We start from the raw sequence: 20,987 nt of genomic DNA, 5'->3' as shown, positions 1-20,987 counted from the left end.
AGTAGATGTCCTATCACCTTCAACACCAGCCCAGTCAGCGTCAGTATCTAACAAGGTCAACATTTTTATTGGGTTTGTATATGAGACCTTTTCTTGGAGTATCTTTAAGATACTGCAAAATTCGACAAGCTGCCTCCCAATGAGCCCGTTTGAGTATATCCATAAGCTGACTTGTAACTCCTACTACAAAAGAAATATCTGGCCTGGTCATGGTAAGATAAGTAAGTTTACTAACTAGCCTCCTGTACTAATGCTTATCTGTAAGCTTGTCACCATCATTAGCCTTGAGTTTTTGATGTGGATCCATAGGTTTTTTAACAAGTTTGAATGATATCATTCCAGTCTCAGACAAAATATCGAGCACGTACTTCCTCTGAGAAAGACTAATGCCTTTACTACTCCTCACAACCTCAATCCCCGAAAATACTTGAGGGCACCCAAATCTTTATTTTGAAAATGTTGTCGTAAATAAGATTTAACCTCATCAATGCCAGAATAGTCATTTCCAGAAATAATAATATCATCAACATATACAACCAACACTACCACCCTAGAATCACAGCAGTGAACAAACATTGAATGATCCGAGTAACACTGGGTAAATCCACACTGAGTAACAACCGTACTTAATTTATCAAACCAGGCTCTAGGAGATTGCTTCAGACTGTAAATTGCTTTATGAAATTTGCACGCTATGCCAGCACTCTCCCCTGAGCAACATACCCAGGAAGTTGCTCCATACACACCTCACGCCTCAAGGAAGTCACTTTAGAGAAAAGCATTTTTTTTTTGTTAAGCTAATTCAACGATCAATCAAGATTAACAGCAAGGGAAATCAGCACTCAAACAAAATTCAACTGAGCAGCAAGTGAAAAAGTCTCAAAATAATCGACACCATAAGTCTGAGTATACCCTTTTGCCACCAACCTGGCTTTGATATGTTTAACAGACCCATCAAGATTGTATTTGATAGTATACACCCAACGATACTGCACGAACTCCTTACTTAAAGTGAAATCAATCAAGGGCCATGCCTTACAAGAGACCAGACATCCATTTCCACATCTATAGCCAACTTCCACCCAGGATGAGACAACGTCTCATGATGGGTTTTAGGGCAGATCGTGCTGACAAGGACAAAGCATAGAGAGAAGATGGCAGATGTGGACATGTGGTATAAAAACAAATTTATCAATAGGTTAATCAACCGTAGACCATTGGGTGCATGAACGAGTAACCTTTGCAGTTTGCACAATGCAACCGGCAAGTCAGGGGGTGTGGAAGAAGAATTAGGAACTCCAGCCAAAGAATCAGATTGAGCAAAGGGTAATGGAGAAGAAGATGCAGCCACAGGGGAGATGGTTTTGGGTGTTGCTGGTAAACTTGTAATGGTGCTGGCCGAGAATTAGTTGGAGAATCTGAAAAAGGAACCAAAGTAGGAATAGTAGGAGACTGGAAAATGTCAGTTACCAAATCGCGACCCTCAGCCAGGTTTTAAAAACCCGAAATTGAGATTCAGATAAGTCCTGGCCTGGAAAACCCTATTGTTGCAAATCAGAATTAAACTAATCACATCAGGGGTGAAGGAAGAAAGATGAAAGAAGAAGAAGAAGAAGGAGAGGGAGAAGAAGTTGCCGCAAGAGAGGAGAGCAGCCTGCGATAGGTTTTTCAGAATACCTTCACGCAGGCTGCCTCTCAATATATAATAACTTTAGACAAAATAGAAAGTTAGGTAGTTAGGTATATATGAAATTACCCCTAACCCCTTACTTATTACAACCTTACAAACTAAGGATAGAACTGATGTAAAATAACAGAAAACCCCAAACAAACAAAATATAAGACTAAAATACCCCTAGTTTTCAACACTCCCCCTCAAGCTGGAGCATAGAGGTCTCCCATGCTCAGCTTGTTACAGCAGGTGCAAAAACTAGGAGCAAAAAGTGACTTGGTGAACATATTTGCCAGCTGATTCGAGGATGAAACAAATGGGGTCTCAACAAGTTTCTTTAACACAGCATCTCGAACAAAGTGACAGTCCACTTCAATATGTTAGGTCCGTTCATGATAGACCGGATTGCTCGCAATGTATATGGCTGCCTAGTTATCACAATACATCTTCATAGGCACCGACACCGATAAACCCATCTCAAGAAGAAGAGACCTGAGCCACATCAACTCGGGCAGAGTGTGAGCCATAGCTCAGATTCCGTCAAAGACTCGACCGGCAATTGTAGTCCGTTTCTTACTACGCCACATAACCAGATTACCCCCAACAAAAGTACAATACCCTGTAGTCGAGCGACGATCACTGGCCGAACCAGCCCAGTCAGCGTCTGAAAAAGCAACAAGATCCATATGCCTATGAGGGCGATAAATCAACCCTTTACCAGGAGCACCCTTCAAATAGCGAAGAACACGAACAACTCCATCCCAATGAGCCTTCCGAGGAGACTGCATAAACTGACTAAGGACACCCATTGCAAAGGAAATGTCTGGTCTGGTAACTGTAAGGTAGATTAGCTTCCCAACCAAACTTCTGTACTGGTGCACGTCTTTAAGGAGATCACCATCATCTACCCCAAATTTCTGATGAGGATCCATAGGAACATCCACTGGCTTTGAGGCAAGCATGCCAGTGTTAGACAGAAGGTCCAATACATATTTCAATTGAGACAAACTGACACCTTTCCTACTTCTCACAACTTCGATGCCAAGAAATAGTGAAGATTACCTAGATCCTTGGTCTGAAAATGCCGCTGTAAATATGCTTTTACCTCTGCAATACCAGCCTCATCATCACCAGAAATAATAATATCGTCTACATAGACGACTAAGACAATCACCTTACCATCCACTCGGCAGACAAACACCGAGTGGTCGGAATAACACTATGAAAAGCCACAAGACATCGCCGTAGCATTGAATTTCTCAAACCACGCTCTGGGCGATTGTTTGAGACCATAGATAGCCTTCTGTAGCTTACAAACCCGTGTACGATCCTTCCCCTGAGCAACATTCCCCAGAGGTTGCTCCATATAAACCTCCTCTTGTAAGTCACCATACAAAAAGGCATTTTTAATGTCAAGCTGATATAATGGCCAATCAAAATTCACTGCCAAGGAAATAAGTAAGCGCACCGAATTTAGCCGAGCAACGGGAGAGAACGTCTCAAAATAATCAACTCCATAGGTCTGGGTATATCCCTTGGCAACCAGATGGGCTTTGAGCCGCTCAACAGAACTGTCAGGAAGATACTTAATAGTGTAAACCCAGCGACACTTGACACGGTCCTTACCAGGTGGCAAATCAACAAGTGTCTAGGTTTTACGGGTCAACAGGGCATCCATTTAAGCATCCATGGCATCCTTCCAACCAGGAAGACGAAGGGCCTCAGTGTGACTTTTAGGCACTGTAGAAGCGGATAACGATAAGGCAAATTATGGACCAAAGGCGATAGATGAGATAAGGATACAAAATTGTCAATGGGGTACACAATATTAGACTTCTGTGTACAGGAATGTGTACCTTTCCGCAAGGCAACAGGTAAGTTATCAGATGAGGAAGCAGACGGAGCTTCATAAGAGGAGGACGCAAGTGGAGGGGCTGAAACCACTGGAACAGTAGGAATCTCACACGGAGCTACTGTCTTGTCCTGACGCTGATACACCTGCAAAGGAGGGGAAAACGGTACTAAGGTAGGAATAGGAGGTGGTACAATAGGATGCTACTCGTCCTCAGAGGACAACAAAGAGTGAGAAAAGAAAGAACTCCCCTCAAAGAAGGTAACATCAGCACTCACAAAATATCTAGAAGAGACAGGGTCATAACACTTGGACCCTTTCTGGGTACGGGAATAACTTAGGAAAATACACTTGGTAGACCTAGGTGCAAACTTGTCAGTGGAGACATGTAAGTTCTGCACAAAGCACACACATCCAAAAACACGAGGGGGCAAAGCGAAAGCGGGAATGCCCGGAAAAACAATGGAAAAAGGGGACCTATCGGCAAGAATAGAAGAAGGCATGCGATTAATCAAATAACATGCAGTCAACACACTCTCACACCAAAAAAGCTTTGGAACATGCATGTGGAACATGATAGCACGAGCTACCTCAAGAAGATGCCTATTTTTGCGTTCAACCACTCCATTTTGTTGTGGAGTGTAGGAACAACTAGTCTGATGAATGATGCCACGGGCAATACAAAAATCAGAAATTTCATTTTGTACATATTCCAATGCATTATCAGAACGAAAAACTTTAATAGACACACCAAACTGAGTTTTTATTTCATTATAAAATTCTTGGAATACAGATAAAAACTCAGAACGATCCTTCAGGAGATACAACCAGGTAAGACGGGAATGATCGTCCACGAATGTGACAAAATACATAAAACCACGTTTATTCTTGACACGACAGGGACCCCAGATGTCCGAATGGACTAAAGCAAATAAAGACGAACTACGAGCCACAGATCGAGAAGGGAAAGACACACGGTGGTGTTTCCCCAACTCGCAGACTTCACACTCTATCCTAGACACAGACTTAAAAGGCGGAAATAATAACTGTAACCTAGCTAAAGATAAATGACCCAAACGACAATGCCATTGGAAGGGAGTCTCCCCACCAACAGACGCAGCAGCAACGGAAGAAGTAGCAGCACCACAGGTAAGATAGTACAGCCCATCCTTTTCATGCCCTCCACCAATCGTCTTCCTCGTGTGAAGATCCTGAAAAACACAATGAGTAGGAAAAAATGTCACAGAACAGTGTAAAGTTTTAGTAAGCTGACTAACAGAAAGAAGACTCAACGGAAACTGAGGAACATGCAACACAGAGGAAAGACTAATAGAAGAGGTGGGAGTGACTGTACCAGATCCAGTAACAGGAGCAGCAAACCCATTAGCTAATATGACAGATAAAGAATCCGAGTTATTCGAAAAGGACGTAAACAAGGTAGACTCACCAGTCATATGAGTAGAAGCTCCAGAGTCAATAATCCAGGGAGAAGTAGTGGAGAAGAAAGCAGATGTACCTGCATGAGCAAGGGTAGTAGCGGAAGAGGAAGGTATGGAGGATGCGCTACTAGATGCCTCAAGAGTTTGTAACCTCCGTAATATCTGAGAAAGCTCGTCACGATGAGTAGTGCTAGACGAACTGCCACCTGTAGTAGAACCCGATCGAGAATCACCAGTGGTCACAATATCAGCACTCCCATCAGATACTGCATGATTGGCTGATTGGGTTGCCCAATCTGGTTTGCCATGCTTATCCCAACAATAGTCAACAGTATGACCAGATTTACCACACTGAGTGCACCGTCGAGTAGAGCGATCACCTGACGGACCACCAGTACTACGACCACCACCACCACGACTTCCCCCTCTGCCACGGCCCCGTCCACGACCAGCAGTAAAAGCAGAGTTATCCTTAGAGGAGGAATCAGCCTTGATAGGAGCAGCAATACGCTGGAGACGAGAGAAGGTATCAGCCAGTGTAGGGACTGTCTCGCTAGCCAATAAATGGCCCTTCACAGCCTTCAGATCAGCACTTAACCGAGCAAGAAATTTGGAGACAAAGAACTCATTACGTTGGGCCTTTAATTTGTCAATATCAGTAGTAAGAGGCTGAAATACATTCAACTCCTCAACCAGGCCCTTAAAAGAACAATAGTACTCTTGAAGAGACTTAGAAGATTGCTGGAGCTGGAACAGTTTTTCATACAAATCGTATACACGGTTCATACTTTTATCCTGAGAATAAGTATCTTGCTGATCATCCCAAACACCTTTGGCCGTAGTGTGAAACATAACGTTGGCGGCTATATCTGGTTCCATGCTATTCCATAGCCAGATGAGAGTGATGGCATTCTCCTTTTTCCATTCACTGTAAGTGCTGTCAGTGGAGGAAGGTGGATCAGAGGTAATATATTGAAGCTTATCCTTGGCCATGATATATACTTTCATAGCCTGTGCCCATAACAAATAATTCGAGCTCCCCTTGAGCTTGATGGAGGTAATTGTCACATTCACATTATCAGAAGAAGGTGGAACAGCAGAGGTAGTAGTAGTAGACTTAGAGTCACCCATAACAAACAATTAATATGGACAGAAGCAGTAGACAGCAGCAACAATAACAAATCAGGTGCAAAAAAAATGTGCAGGAATGATGACCCAGCAGTAGGTGAGCACCAACCACACAAAGCAAGCCAGCAAGGGCAGTAAATAACTAAAAGGATTTGGGGAAGAACATCACCAAGATAGCAAAACCTTGAAGAATAACAGAAGGAGGTCACCAGATCAGAAGAATGGCAACCACAGTAGAAGAATCCTCCACAATCACACAGCCAGCAGCAACAATCGATTCTCACCAAAAAGGGAAACCAAAATTGATATAGAGAGCAAAACAGCAGTTGAGATCGATTTCTCCAATATGAAGAACAGAGAGAGAAGTTGATAGAATCTTCAAACCAGCATGAAAACCACCTTAAAGAAGATCATAAAGAACAAGATTGGCATAGGAACCACATGCCATTAGCACCCAGTGATAATAAGAACCATCACCATCGAGAGAGACAAAAAAATATTCAGCAGAAACAATACAAGGTTGTCTTCCCATCAGTAACCAAACTCCATCGAGAGAGATCAAAAACAGCCCTCCATTCATTAATAAGGAGGCTTTAATCCATAGCAAACCAGAGCAGCAATCGGTGGCTGCACACCAAAAGGAAAAAAAAAACAAACTGGAAACCGAAGGAGAAAACCAGAAGAATGGGATTGAAGAACCCTTGATTGATTAGTATCGCTCTGATACCATGTTGCAAATCAGAATTAAACTAATCACATCAGGGGTGAAGGAAGAAAGATGAAAGAAGAAGAAGAAGGAGAGGGAGAAGAAGTTGCCGCAAGAGAGGAGAGCAGCCTGCGATAGGTTTTTCAGAATACCTTCACGCAGGCTGCCTCTCAATATATAATAACTTTAGACAAAATAGAAAGTTAGGTAGTTAGGGATATATGAAATTACCCCTAACCCCTTACTTATTACAACCTTACAAACTAAGGACAGAACTGATGTAAAATAACAGAAAACCCCAAACAACCAAAATACCCTTAGTTTTCAACACCTATAATCGGCCTGTAGATGTTAGGGACTTCTGATTCAATTGAGGTCAGTCTGATCTGAATTGGCTGGATTTAGAATCCCTCGGCCCATTTCGATCCAAATCGGTCGATCCGATCCGATTTTTTAATTGCTGCCCTCATCAGAAAAATACGGTGTACTGTTAAAAAAAGGTAACATTGGCACTTGCAAACTGTTGGTGGGTAATAGGGTCATAACAACGATACCCTTTTGAGGGCGCAAATGTCCAAGAAAAGCACATTTGATTTCTCAATACCTGGATGCAAACATGAGCAGAAAAAAAAAGAATTCGTACCCAGTGGACGAGGCTCCTGCCACTGCGGGGTCTGGGAGGGTCATAATGTACGTAGCCTTATCCCTGCTTTCACAAAGAGGCTGTTTCCAGACTCGAGCCCGTGACTACTTGGTCACAATGGAGCAACCTTTACCGTTACACCAAGGCCCACTCTCTTTAAACATGAACAAAACAAGTGCAACAAAAAACACGAGGTGGTAAAGAAGATAAAATGGAGGAAAAATGATAGTTAGAGTATAGTTATTGTTAAGAATAGAGGAAGGCGTGCGATTACTCAAGTAACAAGCAGTTAAAAGTGCATCCCCCCCCCCCCACCCCCCAAAAAAAAAATTAAAAAAAATATTAGAAACGTTATATTCAAGATCCGTTTCAACATCTTCGCAAGATTTCGGCAAAACCTTGAACTATGTTCAAGATTCGTTTATGTTTATTTGATGATGACATCATGTATTCCAAAACTTGATGATCTATTCTCTATACATTCAAGAAGAGGCATGGTTGTTTGATGTAAGATAGATGAGTTACCGAATGATGTGATTGATAAAAAAATTCTATGCAAGCCTATTTCCCAGGGTGCTTATTTTTGTTAAGTTCATGCTAATGCTTGATTTTGCGTAACTTTTTTCTTGTTTAACACCAGGGTGAACTTGTAAAGGTCTTTGCAAATGGCCAAAGAAAGATTACTTGTGGTAAGAGAACCAACTTATCATTTATTTAAGCTATGTAACAAAGTGAAATTCGTTCTATTGTGTTTGTGTCTTTCTTCTTGTAATTGTGTTTTTATTTTAGGTTGTTTAATTTGCTGACAGCTTGAAATGTGTTTTACTTTTTTGTACAGATCCTGAAATGCAAGAACAAATAGAGAAGACCCTCTATAGTGGACATGCTTCATATGACGTTTCCTTATCGGTATGGCATTGAGGCAAATATCCTCTGATTGGTCCCCTTAGTTGTACTAAGTTTTTTAAGAGTGCTGTTTCTTACCAGGATTCTTGGATAACTTCACTTTTCTGAGGCATGCTACATCTAGTATGATAATTATTGGTTTTATGCATAGGCTGGATATCTTGATATCTGGGAACCAGCTATTTTGGCCATTAAGAGGGAAGGTTACAGTTTCAAAAGCAAAGGCCCTCGTGGTGTTATTCACACAGAAAAGTTTCAGCCAACCACAACTGTATGATTCCTCACCATTTTCTTCTAAATGAAAATATTCGAAAGCACTTAATAAGCATTTACATTGTATTATGGAAATTTTGTATGTGCTGGGGTGGTGTGGTTACATAGTAAAAACTTCTCTCTCACCATTTTCTTCTAAATGAAAATTTAATTTCAAAAGCACTTAATAATCATTTACATTGTATTATGAAAATTTTGTATGTGCTGGGGTGGTGTGATTACAAAGTAAAAACTTCTCTCTCATTCAAACTAGCAGAATATAGTTCTCTAATGTCATTGCATTCAGGAGTTGAGTCAATGGATGACGCCGCTTTCTACATCCATTTTACAACAACCAGTTGACAAAATCCTAGGGGTGAAGTCAGCTCATAAATCTAACTGCACATCGACCACTTATTGCTTCAATTCTTTTGTTTGTAGATAAGTGGGAGAAAGTCTTATTTTTTGTCATGCTACTTGCCATTCACTTTCAGTGATGATATTGTTATCATTGTAATGTAGAACCAATTCAGGTTAGAATTAGTCCCAAATAACCCAGGAATACTCAGCAGTCACAGGAACTCAAAATAGAAATAGAACCAGAAATTAGAAGATTAAGATTTTAGCCAAACCAACCAACTGATGGACACCTCCTTGGGATTGAAGGTAGAGAATGCTAGGGAGAGGCTTTCTTCAATCTCGAACAATGAACTCCAACAACAACAGCAGCAGCACTCGGATGTCTTTCTGGACAGAGGAAAAATCTTCACAGCACTTGTAATATCCTTCAATTGGAAGCAGCAGTAAAGGGGATCGAGCAGGGTAGGGAGAAAAGGGAAAGAGAAGATAGAAGAATAAGGGGGGGGGGGGGGAAGGGGATGGCCATCTCAGCCTGGGTCTCTCACCCACAGCTATCTCAGCTGTTGAACACAGGAGGAACTCCCATAACCGATGGCTAAAGTGGCCAACATATTCTTTTCTCTAAACTTAACTTCTTCCATTAAGATATGATGCCTATTAATAACTTAGGCAAGCTTACAATGAAATAGAACTTTCTAAAATAAAAACTAGTCTAAAATAGAAACTCAATAAATTAGAAACTACTAAATCCTAAGAGAAATTAACTAAATCTACTTAGCTTTATAATTCAGCCACAAAATAGAGACTAATAAATATGAAAACTACCTAATATAAACTGAAAATAGAAACTAAACTATGTCAGCATTGGGATAGAAGATTTCTCTACTTGATGGGCACACAAGATCTTCTAAAAATTAATCCCAAACAAGGCAAAATGTGGACTATTCACGTGAACAGTGACGTGAACAGTGTTTTAGTCTTTAACTTGGGTCTTCTAGAAGGATTTCCATCAAGGCAATATGGGCTGTGACAAGTAATTCCTGACTCTTCTCTTCTTCATGCTTTGATCTACATCACATTGTCATCATCTTTGAGATTTGGTAAATGAGAGGCAGGCTTTTGGTATGTGAAAGATGGTAGGATCTTGTGGAAATAAAGAGCATCTTTATGCAATAACAAGATTTTCAATGATACAATGATAACGCAAATTGATTATTATTTTATTCAAGAGGAACTGTCTCGAATTCCTTGGTTGAGTGGCAATTCTCGAAGTTGATTCTTTCTCCAACTTCGATTCTGCTGCTATGCAATTACTAGATGCATTTGTTGTGTTCTCTTGCCTTGTTTGCCACACCTGGATAGCTATGGGAACTGGGTGAATGAAGTTCATTTATTGTGGATGCTATCTCAAACCAGGAGGAGCCATTATTCCTGGCGCTTTAAGAGATGAACTGGGTATTCCAATCTTATCTTCTGGGCTCTAGTGACTACAGGTCTTTGATGCTATCTCAAACCAGGAGGAGCCATTATTCCTTGCTTTGTTGCTTTGTGCAAGGACAACCAGTGAGAGGCTGTGAGGTGAGAGACCTTGGGTGTGATACCCAAGGCTGAGATAATCATATCATATCTTCCCTTTCCTCTTCTCCCATCGGTTCATTGTTCTTCCGATTCTGATTTCAATTTCTGTGTGCAACTGAGACCAGCTAAGCTCCATTAAAGTTGCTGTTTTCATCTTCTGAAGTTCCCTATTGAATCCCCAAGCTGCTGCTACTGTTATAGTTGCAAATTAGAGACAATAGTACCTGCGGTTTTGGACCATAGATCGAGAACTCGTGAGATCTCGGTTTTCCAAGGGGTCGAGACGTTATGGCATACGAGTTGAAAAAGTGCAACAACTCGAGCAACGCGAGATCTCGGCGAGATCGAGATCTCGAGAATCTTGACCTAAAATCCTGTATATGAGTGCCAGATCTCGAGATCTCAGTGGGAAATCTTGGTATATAGACTCCTATCTATACAAACCTTGGTATACAAACACTTATTTATGCTAGAAACCAGGACAAACACTTATTTCTGCCTAATATCATTTAAGTAAATGAATTCATTTGCTTTAGATATTATTCATAAATAAGCAAATACCCCCTATTTGAATCCCATAAAAATAGTTAAAAAATCAAATTCCAAAAGGAAAAAAAGTCAACCCCCCCAGTTCAAGAACAATAATTGGATTTTCGGCAGTAGGTGCAATTGTCAACTTTCTAATGCTGTGGTTTTTCTCAAATCTAAAAATTCCATAAATCTTAATATGATAAAACATTGTTAAAAACCAAAAGTGCGGTAAAATATTCATTTGTTTTGATGTCCAAAAAAATATTTTCATTTAGAGTGATTTTGACAGAATTCGCGCACAATAAATTAAGTTTGACCGGTACATAACTCTTTCAATAGAAATCAGATTTAAGCAATCTTGGACTTGTTGGAAAGCTTTGTTTTGATATTAGGCATAAATAAGTGTTTGTCTTGTGTTTATCTTGGTTTCTGGCATAAGTGTTTGTCTTGGTCTCCCACTAAGTGAAACTCCTATTTGGACTTTGTTTTTGCAAAATCTGATAGTGTCATTGTGTTTAAATGGCCTAAAATAGGCTGAGTACCAAGTTTCATACCCAAACTAGGTCTCAAACCCATCGAAACCAGGTTTCGAGTTGAAAAAAAAATACACCAACTTGACCGAGATCTCGGTTTTTCCCAGGGCCGAGTTCCGAGTTTTAGTACCTTGGTTCTGGTTTTCTCCTCGAATTATGCTGCAACTTTGAGTCTTTAAATTTCAGCAAGCCCTCACCCATCTGGGGTGATATTTGGAGATTCAAAACAGTACCATAGAAGCCCACTTGACCAGCACATTGATGCCTTCTGAGGTATGGTTTGGGAGATATCAAAATCTCTTATTTTCTGCCCTAATGCAAGAAGTTGGCATAAGTTCAGATCCGACCTCCAACTTGATCTGATCTTTTGAGAATTAATCCTCCTTTTCAAGAGCTCCACTCGATGATGTTTTGGTGCACTTCTATTGGCTGGGTTTGTCTAAACTCCACTAATTACTAATTTCAGAGCTTAGTTGCTTTTTCATATCATTGTAATATCCTAATATCTCAGCATCTAGCCCTTCTTTTGACCTGAGACTTTTAGGTTTTGTTCACCCCTTAGAGAGACAAACTCGATGGAATTTAAGGCCCATCAGGTGGCTGGTTGTTGGTGTTCTGGTTAACCTCTGAATTCTGAGTTTTGGAGCCTGTATTCTGCCTGCGATAGGTATTAGACTGTTGCTGTTCATTGTCCTTTGGGCTGGGGTTTTATAATTACATTGTTAAGTACTGTTAGGGAGTTACAAAGGGTACTTTACCCTATTATTATACACTTTTGGGAGAGTAGTCTTAGACTGTTATTGAGGTCTGAAACCAGTGACTATTTTAGACTGTATTTGTGATCCTGTCTGGGGTTAGGGTAATTGTGTCCTAGCTCTTTAGTGCATGTTTACTTATCAGTAGCGATTTAAATTCCAGTAACATATGTCCTAAAACTCTTGTTATTGTAATAGCCAAGCCTGGTATCTCCTCTGGTATTGTTTACCACCAGTTCATGATTTCAGAGTTCCCCATTCAATTGATACTTGACGAGTGACACAAAATCTTGCTGGATTCAATAGGGCTTGGTGAAGCGATTTGGTGGTTGAAGTATTCAATTGATTGGATCTCAGTGTCACACGAGGAAATCACTGATTCAAAGTGGCTTCTTGCGGTGCTGTTTTTTTCTGTCCATCATTAGTTAAGAAAATGAGCTCTTGAAATAATAAATAATACCCCATTGTTCTATTTAGAGTATGCCCTTGTTCTTATTTATCTCATTCATTATCTCCGAAGAGTTAGTTCCAGAATTTCCCTCCTTTAAAATAATTCCAGATATTACCCCAAATTCTGTTGTCTTACTTTTAAGGGCTTCACTTGTCCCTATAATTACGAAATTGCCACTGCCATTGTGATTTATTTACCATCAGGGTGGGCCCGGAGTGACCCATAAGTTGGGTTATTGAACCCGAGCTCGCATCACTATATATTTCAGACTTATATACAGTGATCTACTAGACCTACGGTCTTCAAAGTATGAATCCTGATTAGAAACTCCTACTTTAGAATCTTGTTTTTTTTAAATGGAAATTGGATAATACATTGCTATACTCATCTCATTGGCTTCTTTGAACCCCTTTTCTTAACCATTTCCCCTTTCCTTTGCTAAAACCTTTTTCCAAAGTTTCTCATTGCTTTTATAAACACATTTCATTTGTCTCTTGCTTCTTCCATTTTAAGAAGTTTATAGACTCTGATTTTCACTTCTTGCTTTTTCTTCCTTCTCTAGGAACTATGATGGAAACTCTGGATATCATTTATATTATCTGTGGGCACATCTTTTGAAGAGCAAATGTTGTATCTGATATTTTATACTCAGAGCAGCCTGTTTAGGACCACATTTTATAAGAGCTGCTCTGTACCTTAGTGATTGAATTGTGACATTAAGTGTAAACATGGAGCAAGACCATACCCATTGGAAGGTGAAATTTGGAACCTCAGTGTTTGGGGTGCATTTGGAGCATATGTATCTGACTTGTATGCTTATTGGTCAGACACTAGACAATTCAATTAAATGTTGAATAGGTGCAAGTGTAATTTAAGTTTTAACCTTATCTATTTGACGGGCCACCAGTGGACACCTTATTAGCATATAGTAAACTAAAAATTAAAAGAGGGGGTGGGGGTTGTCTACTGTAAAACTTGGCTGGAAGCATACAATGGTATCACTTTAATATGTGTGGACATGTGGTGATAACCCGCTGTCTCCGACATGGACCTGGTGAAATTGAATTCTCCGTGAAGATGCGGAGTACCAACGGCTAGACGGTAAGACCCCGTGCACCTTGACTATAGCTTCGCAGTGACAACCTTGATCGAATGTGTAGGATAGGTGGGAGGTGGTGACACACAATGACCAATCCTGAAAGACCACTCTTTCGTCCGGAAAATAACATTTGGGCAATTCAAAAAGCTTATGTTTGGAGTGCTGGAGTTTCAGTTCTAAGTACCATGCTGACACGCTCTATACCCTAATTTTTTTCGTTCTTTTATTTAGTTAAGGTTCCCTTCTTTATTAGAGGAGGAGGGAGAGAGCATGAAACTTGGAGAGGATTTCTTTCTCCTCCATGTGCGGAATCCAGAGAGAGTAACATTGATACTTTTTAGCACAATGGATGAACTAAGCCCATACTTTTGTTGAATTTTTTTTTTCCTCTGTTATTTGGCCAGTTTCATTTATTGACATTAGTCTACTTCTAAAGTAGGGAGTTAACTATTCTTTGGGTTACATTTTGTGTTAATTGTGTTGCAATTAGTAATTCATACATGCCTTTCTCTTGTAGGTTGCAATTCCCTTTGGCCATGCGACTGAATTTCTAGTACTTAGTTCTGGTGGGGATGAAAACCTCTTGCGAACAGATAACAGCCAGTAAGTTCATATTGGTTGCTATACACTTAATATAGTGCATTTGATGAAGATTCAAATAAAAATTTTTGAGATATGAGAGAGGAGAGCACTTCATACGTGCAAGCTAAAGAAAGAGCTGTAACACTCGTTTCATTCCAAAGACATTTTTCTATGAGAAATTCACAGAGTATTTAGCCTATCTTTTGATTATGGTCTTTTAGTTTTGCGTAGACTGAGGTCGAGATTTCTCGGTAGCCCATAAGGTGCATATTAATATTTCAGCTTTCATTGACTGTAAGAGCAAGAATTTATCTCTAAACTTTTAAACTGCTAGTCCTTCTAGTGAACTTTAAACCATCCTAAAAGGTCCTACAAAAGCCTCAAGAAACAATCTTACTAGACTTGGTACTGGAGTCTGGGCAGGTTGCTATGCTCCTACAGTTACACTGCATAATTTTCTTTCCTATCAAAACAGAAGGATTTCTTAGTAACCATATTGGGGAGATGATATTTTGGCAACACAATGCCCATTCAGAGTTCCAGGTGGATCCATATGTAATTGTTTCTCATTTTCTCTTCATTTTTCAGGTTAAGGGATATCATTGTTCTTACCATGAGATTGTTTATCATGCGGGTATAACTTCATCTTCTATGTAACTTTAATTAGTATTTATGCATGTTATGCTACTACTATTTATTTTTACATTTAAGCTTCCTATTGGCTTCTTTTAGTGTAACTGAATAGGTTCAGTGCAAACATCATCTTTAAATTAACAAAACCACTTGGAACTTTTTTTTTTTGCAATGGCATCTCATAACTCACTCCTCTGCAAGACAATCATATATCGCTTATTTTTACAAATGTCACATTTAAAATGTCTCTGATTTTGATATGCCATATTTTAAAATTCCCAGTGACAATGTGACAGTTTGCATGGTTTCTCAACCTTGACGGCTCCTGCTCTAAGGGGGCCTTCATTTTTTCTGCTGTTTAGTCCAGCTATGAGATTCCATCTTTTTGGTTGCATGGGAGCTGGTCCACCCCAGTAGGATTACGGGAAGGATTTTGTTACTAATAAGTACTTTCTGAATCTTATGCCACGATGTCTTTTTTTGTTGTGGGACATAGAGTACAGGCAAAAGTAGAGACTTGGACCCTCTTTTTCTAGCATTGGTGATAAAGGTATCATGAATTTCATAGTATCAATCATAGCAAAATGAAACAGACAAGACCAGTAAACTTTGTCATAGATGTGACGTTGGTCTGGTGTTTAATGGCCAGTTATTGTCAGGAAATGAAAAAGTAATAAAGTAAACATCCTTGATGGACTTGATTGGTGGTGTGCTTCATCTCAGATTCCAATTCTGTCCCTCTTGTGCCAAATTAGAGTCATTGACTCCTTGTGGCTCTTGATTGTGGCATTGGAGCATAAGCCATATTTGACATTGGACAAGTTAATGGGGTAATCTGATCAGCTAAGGATTAGGGTTAGAAAACCTGATGTAAATCCAGAATCGTCGGGAGTATATGAACCAAAACCAACAACTGAGATTTATTTAAATAGAGAAAAGACAAGTGTTATGGGGCCAAAATTCTAGTTTAGTGGGCTAACAGGGAAGGAGAATAAACCCTTAAAGTTTGAACCAAAACCTACTGTCAGATTTGAGCATATTAGGAGATTAATAAAATAGTAACTTGCTGGAAAAGTGGAATCAGATTTAGAAATATCAGTGTAACAGAAACCAAGGTTCTAAAATTCGATTTCGACCAGCTAGAAACCGAGATATGGTTGAAACCAGGGATTTTTTCCTAGCCAACTTGAGTTGGTGGTTTTGTGGCCCAGAAATGCTTTTTTTGCTCTGAGTTTTTTTTATACAGCCTATTTTTGACATTCTAAACACAACACACAGACTATTTTCACCAAAAAAAAAAAAAAAAAAAAAACCTCAAAATGGTACTTGTGGTTATTGTCTTATTGACCAAAGTTTACTTGTGTACGCACAGTGTACTGAGAATCTTAATTGTCAAGGGCGACGCTTATTTATGCCAAATACCATTTAAGTAAATGTTTTTCATTTACTTATGATATTATTTATAAATAAGCAAATACCCCCCTATTTGAATCCAATAAAAATAGTTAAAAAAATAAAGTTCCAAAAGGATAAAAAGTCAACTCCTCAATTCAAGAACAAAAAACTGGATTTTTGGTGTTAGGTACAATTTTTAACTTTTAAATGCAAGGTGTTTTCTCAAATATAAAAATTCCATAAATCTTAATATTGTAAAATATTGCTAAAAACCAAAACTGCAGTAAAATATTCATTTGTTTTGATATTTAAAAAATATTTTCATTCAGAGCGATTTTAAGCAGCATTCGCGCACACTAAATGAGGTTTGATTGAAACTAACTCCTTCAATATAAATCAGATTTAAGCAATCTTGTATTTGTTTCAAAGCATTATTCCAATCAAGATTTTTCTGGTACCCTATCTCAAATCACAAAAATCAAATAGAGGCCAAAGATACCGGAGCAATGCCGTATCAAACTACTTGTCTAGTTGTCTCCTTGTAGTTGGATCTCCAAGACTCATGCCTCTAAGAGTGCTAGACAAGCTATTAACGTTCATACAATCAACCTACTCATTTGGTTGGAACCGGCGACAAGGCCCTCTCGTGTAGCTTGCGCATGAGGAAGATGGATGTGCACTGTTATCCGTATTATGTGTGACATGCTCAAATTGGGTCTCCCTAATGAATCGAATCGGCTCCGGCTTAGCTCTTGCACCTCTTCTGCCTGGTCATACTGCTCTCGAAGTCCACCATATGCATCACCACCCCCATCACCATCACCATCACCATCACTACCCCCGTCGTCATCATCGCCGCCACCATCATCATCATTGTCACCATCACCTCCATGAGTAGACGGTGACAGTATGTGAGACTGACAACCTGAGGAAGTGGACCAATCAGGGTCCTCATCCCTTCCAGGTGCAGGGTCGAATAGTCGAGTCTTTGTGAGTGTATCTGACCCTTTGAAGCCATGTAATCATCCACATCGACACCCATTTGACTGGCTATCTGGGGGTTAGGCCTACCCCCAGGTTGATCCTTCACCAGCTCACCTCTATCCTTCACCTACTCCACTGAGGGATCCTCATCATTTGACTCGATCTGGAAAACGTCGGCGAGCTTGATTTGGTTAGTGTCATTCTCCATACCAAGTGTATATGTGGCATCTTTAGGCTCATATTGTAGTGCACATACACCAGTCAGCGAGATGTTGGGAACCTAATTGGTTGCGCCTCTTTGGGTGGATGAGTAAAAAGATACTCCAGTTTCGCTCACTGTTGGAGGAAGAACATGTCTGGGAGAGTACCTTGTTTGCTATCTTCCTCAAATGTTTTGACTTTACCCTCATACAACACCAACCATTCAATTGCATTACAATTACAAGACATGTTATTTGCATTTCACAAGTTTTAATACAGATGTAAGAAGGAGAATAAGGTGCTGAATTCCGTACCTGCATCAGAAGTTACTTGGCCAACGGTAGTGGCGGGGGCTGCAAAATTCCCTTAACCATCTTGAAACTTTTAATATACACCCATTTTTAAAATTGTTGATGCTAGGAACCCATTCAGAGTAATTACTTATTATATCCATAAAGAGCTACAAAACTCACCTTCTTGTTGTACAATGCCTATATTGATACTTGGGGTTTAGATTTTATGCTGAAAATTGACATATAGATATTGTCAATGTATAGTAATATATTCTATAAATAATAAAATGTAATATGAATTAGACACATATAAAAACAATACACACCAGCCTTGTGCAATGGATGCATCAGTTGAAGCTCCTAACGATCTTTGATAATCTTCAGGAAGGTCCAACTACCACATGGCATCGCATTGTAGACGTGGTTGTTCATCATGTCCACAACAACATATAATTGTGGCATGGTGGGCCTGAAAGCAAAGTTCACCATCCTCAAGACCAAGACATCTGGGCCCAAAACTTCTGAGATGCAATGGTTGTTTGTGCTGCCCTATCGCCAGGGGAACTCAACTCCCTCCACCCAAACCACTCCTTAAGTGCAAACATAGATCTGAGTCCGGCCTTCTTTGCCTCAAATCTCTTTAATACAATATAGTTTGTGGCGAATCTGGTGAGGCTGGGCCTGACCAAGTCCCCTTGACACTTCTCCCTTTGAAGGTTCAGTGCAAACCCATGGTTGTAGATGAAGGTGCTCACCTGTCTGGCTCTCTCAACCACATTTTGCACCAATTTTACCTTCCCCTTGTCCTTTAGCATCAAGTCAATGCAATGAGCTGCACAAGGGGTCCATAAGAGCCGATACTTACTGTTATTCATCAACTTGTGATCGGCCTTCTTAAAGTTGCTTTCGTTGTCCGTCACAACTTGTACAACGTTCTCTATTCCCACCTCCAACAACTTATATATGTATTTTGCATCCTTTTTCTCCTTTGATGCATCTACGGATTTTAGGAATATTGTTCTCCCATCACAATAAACCATAATGATGATGGACTTTCTCGTGGGCCAAGTCCAGCCATCACACATAATCGTCACTCCCGTAGCTCTCCACATCTCCTTCAGACCATCCATATACTCTTGAAGCTCATGTTTTTGTTGAGGCAATCACCTCATATACAGTGAGCCCCTGACCCCTCACCAACCTCAGTAAGCACATCTAGCATCGTCTGATAATAGGGCCTTGTAGTGGTGTTTCTGCAATGCTATGGAATAACAACCACTTAGACACAAACTCTCCAACTATCCTCCTCACATTACCCACATCCCCTTCAGTTCACGCTGGTTGTTGCCTTTTTTCTTGTAGATGCTGGGATCTTGCTCTAGTAGGGGTCTCGCTGTGGTGAGACCACTAGAGGTGGAGGTGGAGCTGCCCTAGTACTCTGTGATCAACTGAAGGGCAACACAAGCGGCCTTCTCTCCTGTAGTTGTGTAGATCCACTACCACTACCACTACCACTACCAGCTCCTCCCATAGAGGCTCTGTGTTGTCTTACTCATGAAAAGTGGCTCTGCTCCTCGCCTGTGCCCACCAAAAATCTCTAGCCTCTGCCTTTGTCTGCATGTCATCAGGCACATAAGCAGTATCATTACTGTCATCATCATTATGACCTCCCTCTTGGTTGGATCGCATGTGCCACTTTCCTGTAGATGCAGGGATCTTGCTCTAGTACGGAGTCCCGTTGTGGTGAGACCACTGGAGGTGGAGGTAGGAATGGAGCTGCCATGGTATTCTGTGATCTCTTGAAGGGCAACACAGGCTGCCTTCTCCCCTGTGGTTGTGCAGATCCACTACCACTACCACTACCCCCTACTCTAGATGGACCAGCTCCTCCATAGAGGCTATGTGTTGTCCACTTGTCCTACTCATGAAAAGTGGCTCTGCTCCTCGCATGTGCCCGCCGTTAATCCCTAGCCTCTGCCTTTGTCTGCACGTCATTAGGCACATAATAAGATCACCACTGTCATCATCACTATCATCCCCCCTTCCTGGCTGGGTCAAGTGAACTGCCTCCTCAAATTCTATCCTCACCTTCTTTTTTCTGCCTTCCTCCGATACCCTCTTATTTTTTCAGCTATGGCCCTAGCAATATCCACAGGTACCATGGGGCATATAGCCACATCTTTGCCGTTCCCAGCCAAATGTTGTTTCAGTCTTGTAGGTCCACCTTCCATAATCTTCTTGTGACATTAGTTACATTCTGTTTTTCTTTTGTCACCATCAATCGACACTCCATGCTGCTATGTCATCTCTTCCCTGTTACCTCCCCTGCCTCTCCCCCTATCGCCTCCCTTGTCAGCCATTATGTCACCCTCCTTACTATTGCATAAAGAAAAGAAGTCATTATAACTGAGAAACATCAAAATGAGACCACTAAACAACTATGTAGCAACTTATTATTTCCCCCCTAATTCTTATATTTTTCTCTTAATTAACAATAATTATCAGTTTTTCTTTTCAATAAAATATTGGCCTAATACAGGAAAACCAAATATGGTACAACGTGATAAGTCTCATATGAGTTTCAAAACATGCTGAAATTACTTTCATAATTTTCAAACTAAAACAGAATATTTTTCCTTATTTTTTTTAAATATGTTGAGAGGGTAGATATTACTTCTCGGGATTAGCGTCAAGCCTTTTGGCGCTAATCCCGAGAGATCCCCTCTCCTTTATTGCTTTGTGTTATTTCTTTCCCTTTTTACCCCTATTGTGTAAAAACCCTCTTTATATGAAAGATATCGCAGCCCTCTCATCTAACGAGAGGACTGCTCTTGGCTCTCACACTCTCATCTATACCTGGCCATATCCAGTGTATTTTTGTTGGATATTCCCGTGTTCAGAAGGGGTATCGGTGTTATTCTCCCACTCTTCCGAAATATCTTATTACGGCTGATTTGGATGTGGATATTCCCATTTATGTTATTCATTCTCCTA

At 40.3% G+C, this 20,987-nt stretch overlaps 1 protein-coding gene across 1 annotated transcript in view; it reads left to right on the top strand.

Annotated features, from left to right (window-relative positions):
* The window catches only part of LOC122671418, a 60,755-nt gene that overhangs the window by 28,172 nt on the left and 11,596 nt on the right, over positions 1-20,987 (top strand). The window contains exons 16-20 of the mRNA XM_043868615.1: positions 8,081-8,129; positions 8,279-8,349; positions 8,498-8,617; positions 14,423-14,508; positions 15,076-15,121. Coding sequence (XP_043724550.1) covers positions 8,081-8,129; positions 8,279-8,349; positions 8,498-8,617; positions 14,423-14,508; positions 15,076-15,121 — 372 coding nt within the window. The remainder of the gene's footprint in view (positions 1-8,080; positions 8,130-8,278; positions 8,350-8,497; positions 8,618-14,422; positions 14,509-15,075; positions 15,122-20,987) is intronic.

The sequence above is a fragment of the Telopea speciosissima genome, chromosome 8 (genome assembly GCF_018873765.1).
Source record: "Telopea speciosissima isolate NSW1024214 ecotype Mountain lineage chromosome 8, Tspe_v1, whole genome shotgun sequence".
In the NCBI taxonomy this organism is placed as follows: Eukaryota; Viridiplantae; Streptophyta; class Magnoliopsida; order Proteales; family Proteaceae; genus Telopea; species Telopea speciosissima.
This window is presented reverse-complemented; position numbering and strand designations above follow the sequence as displayed.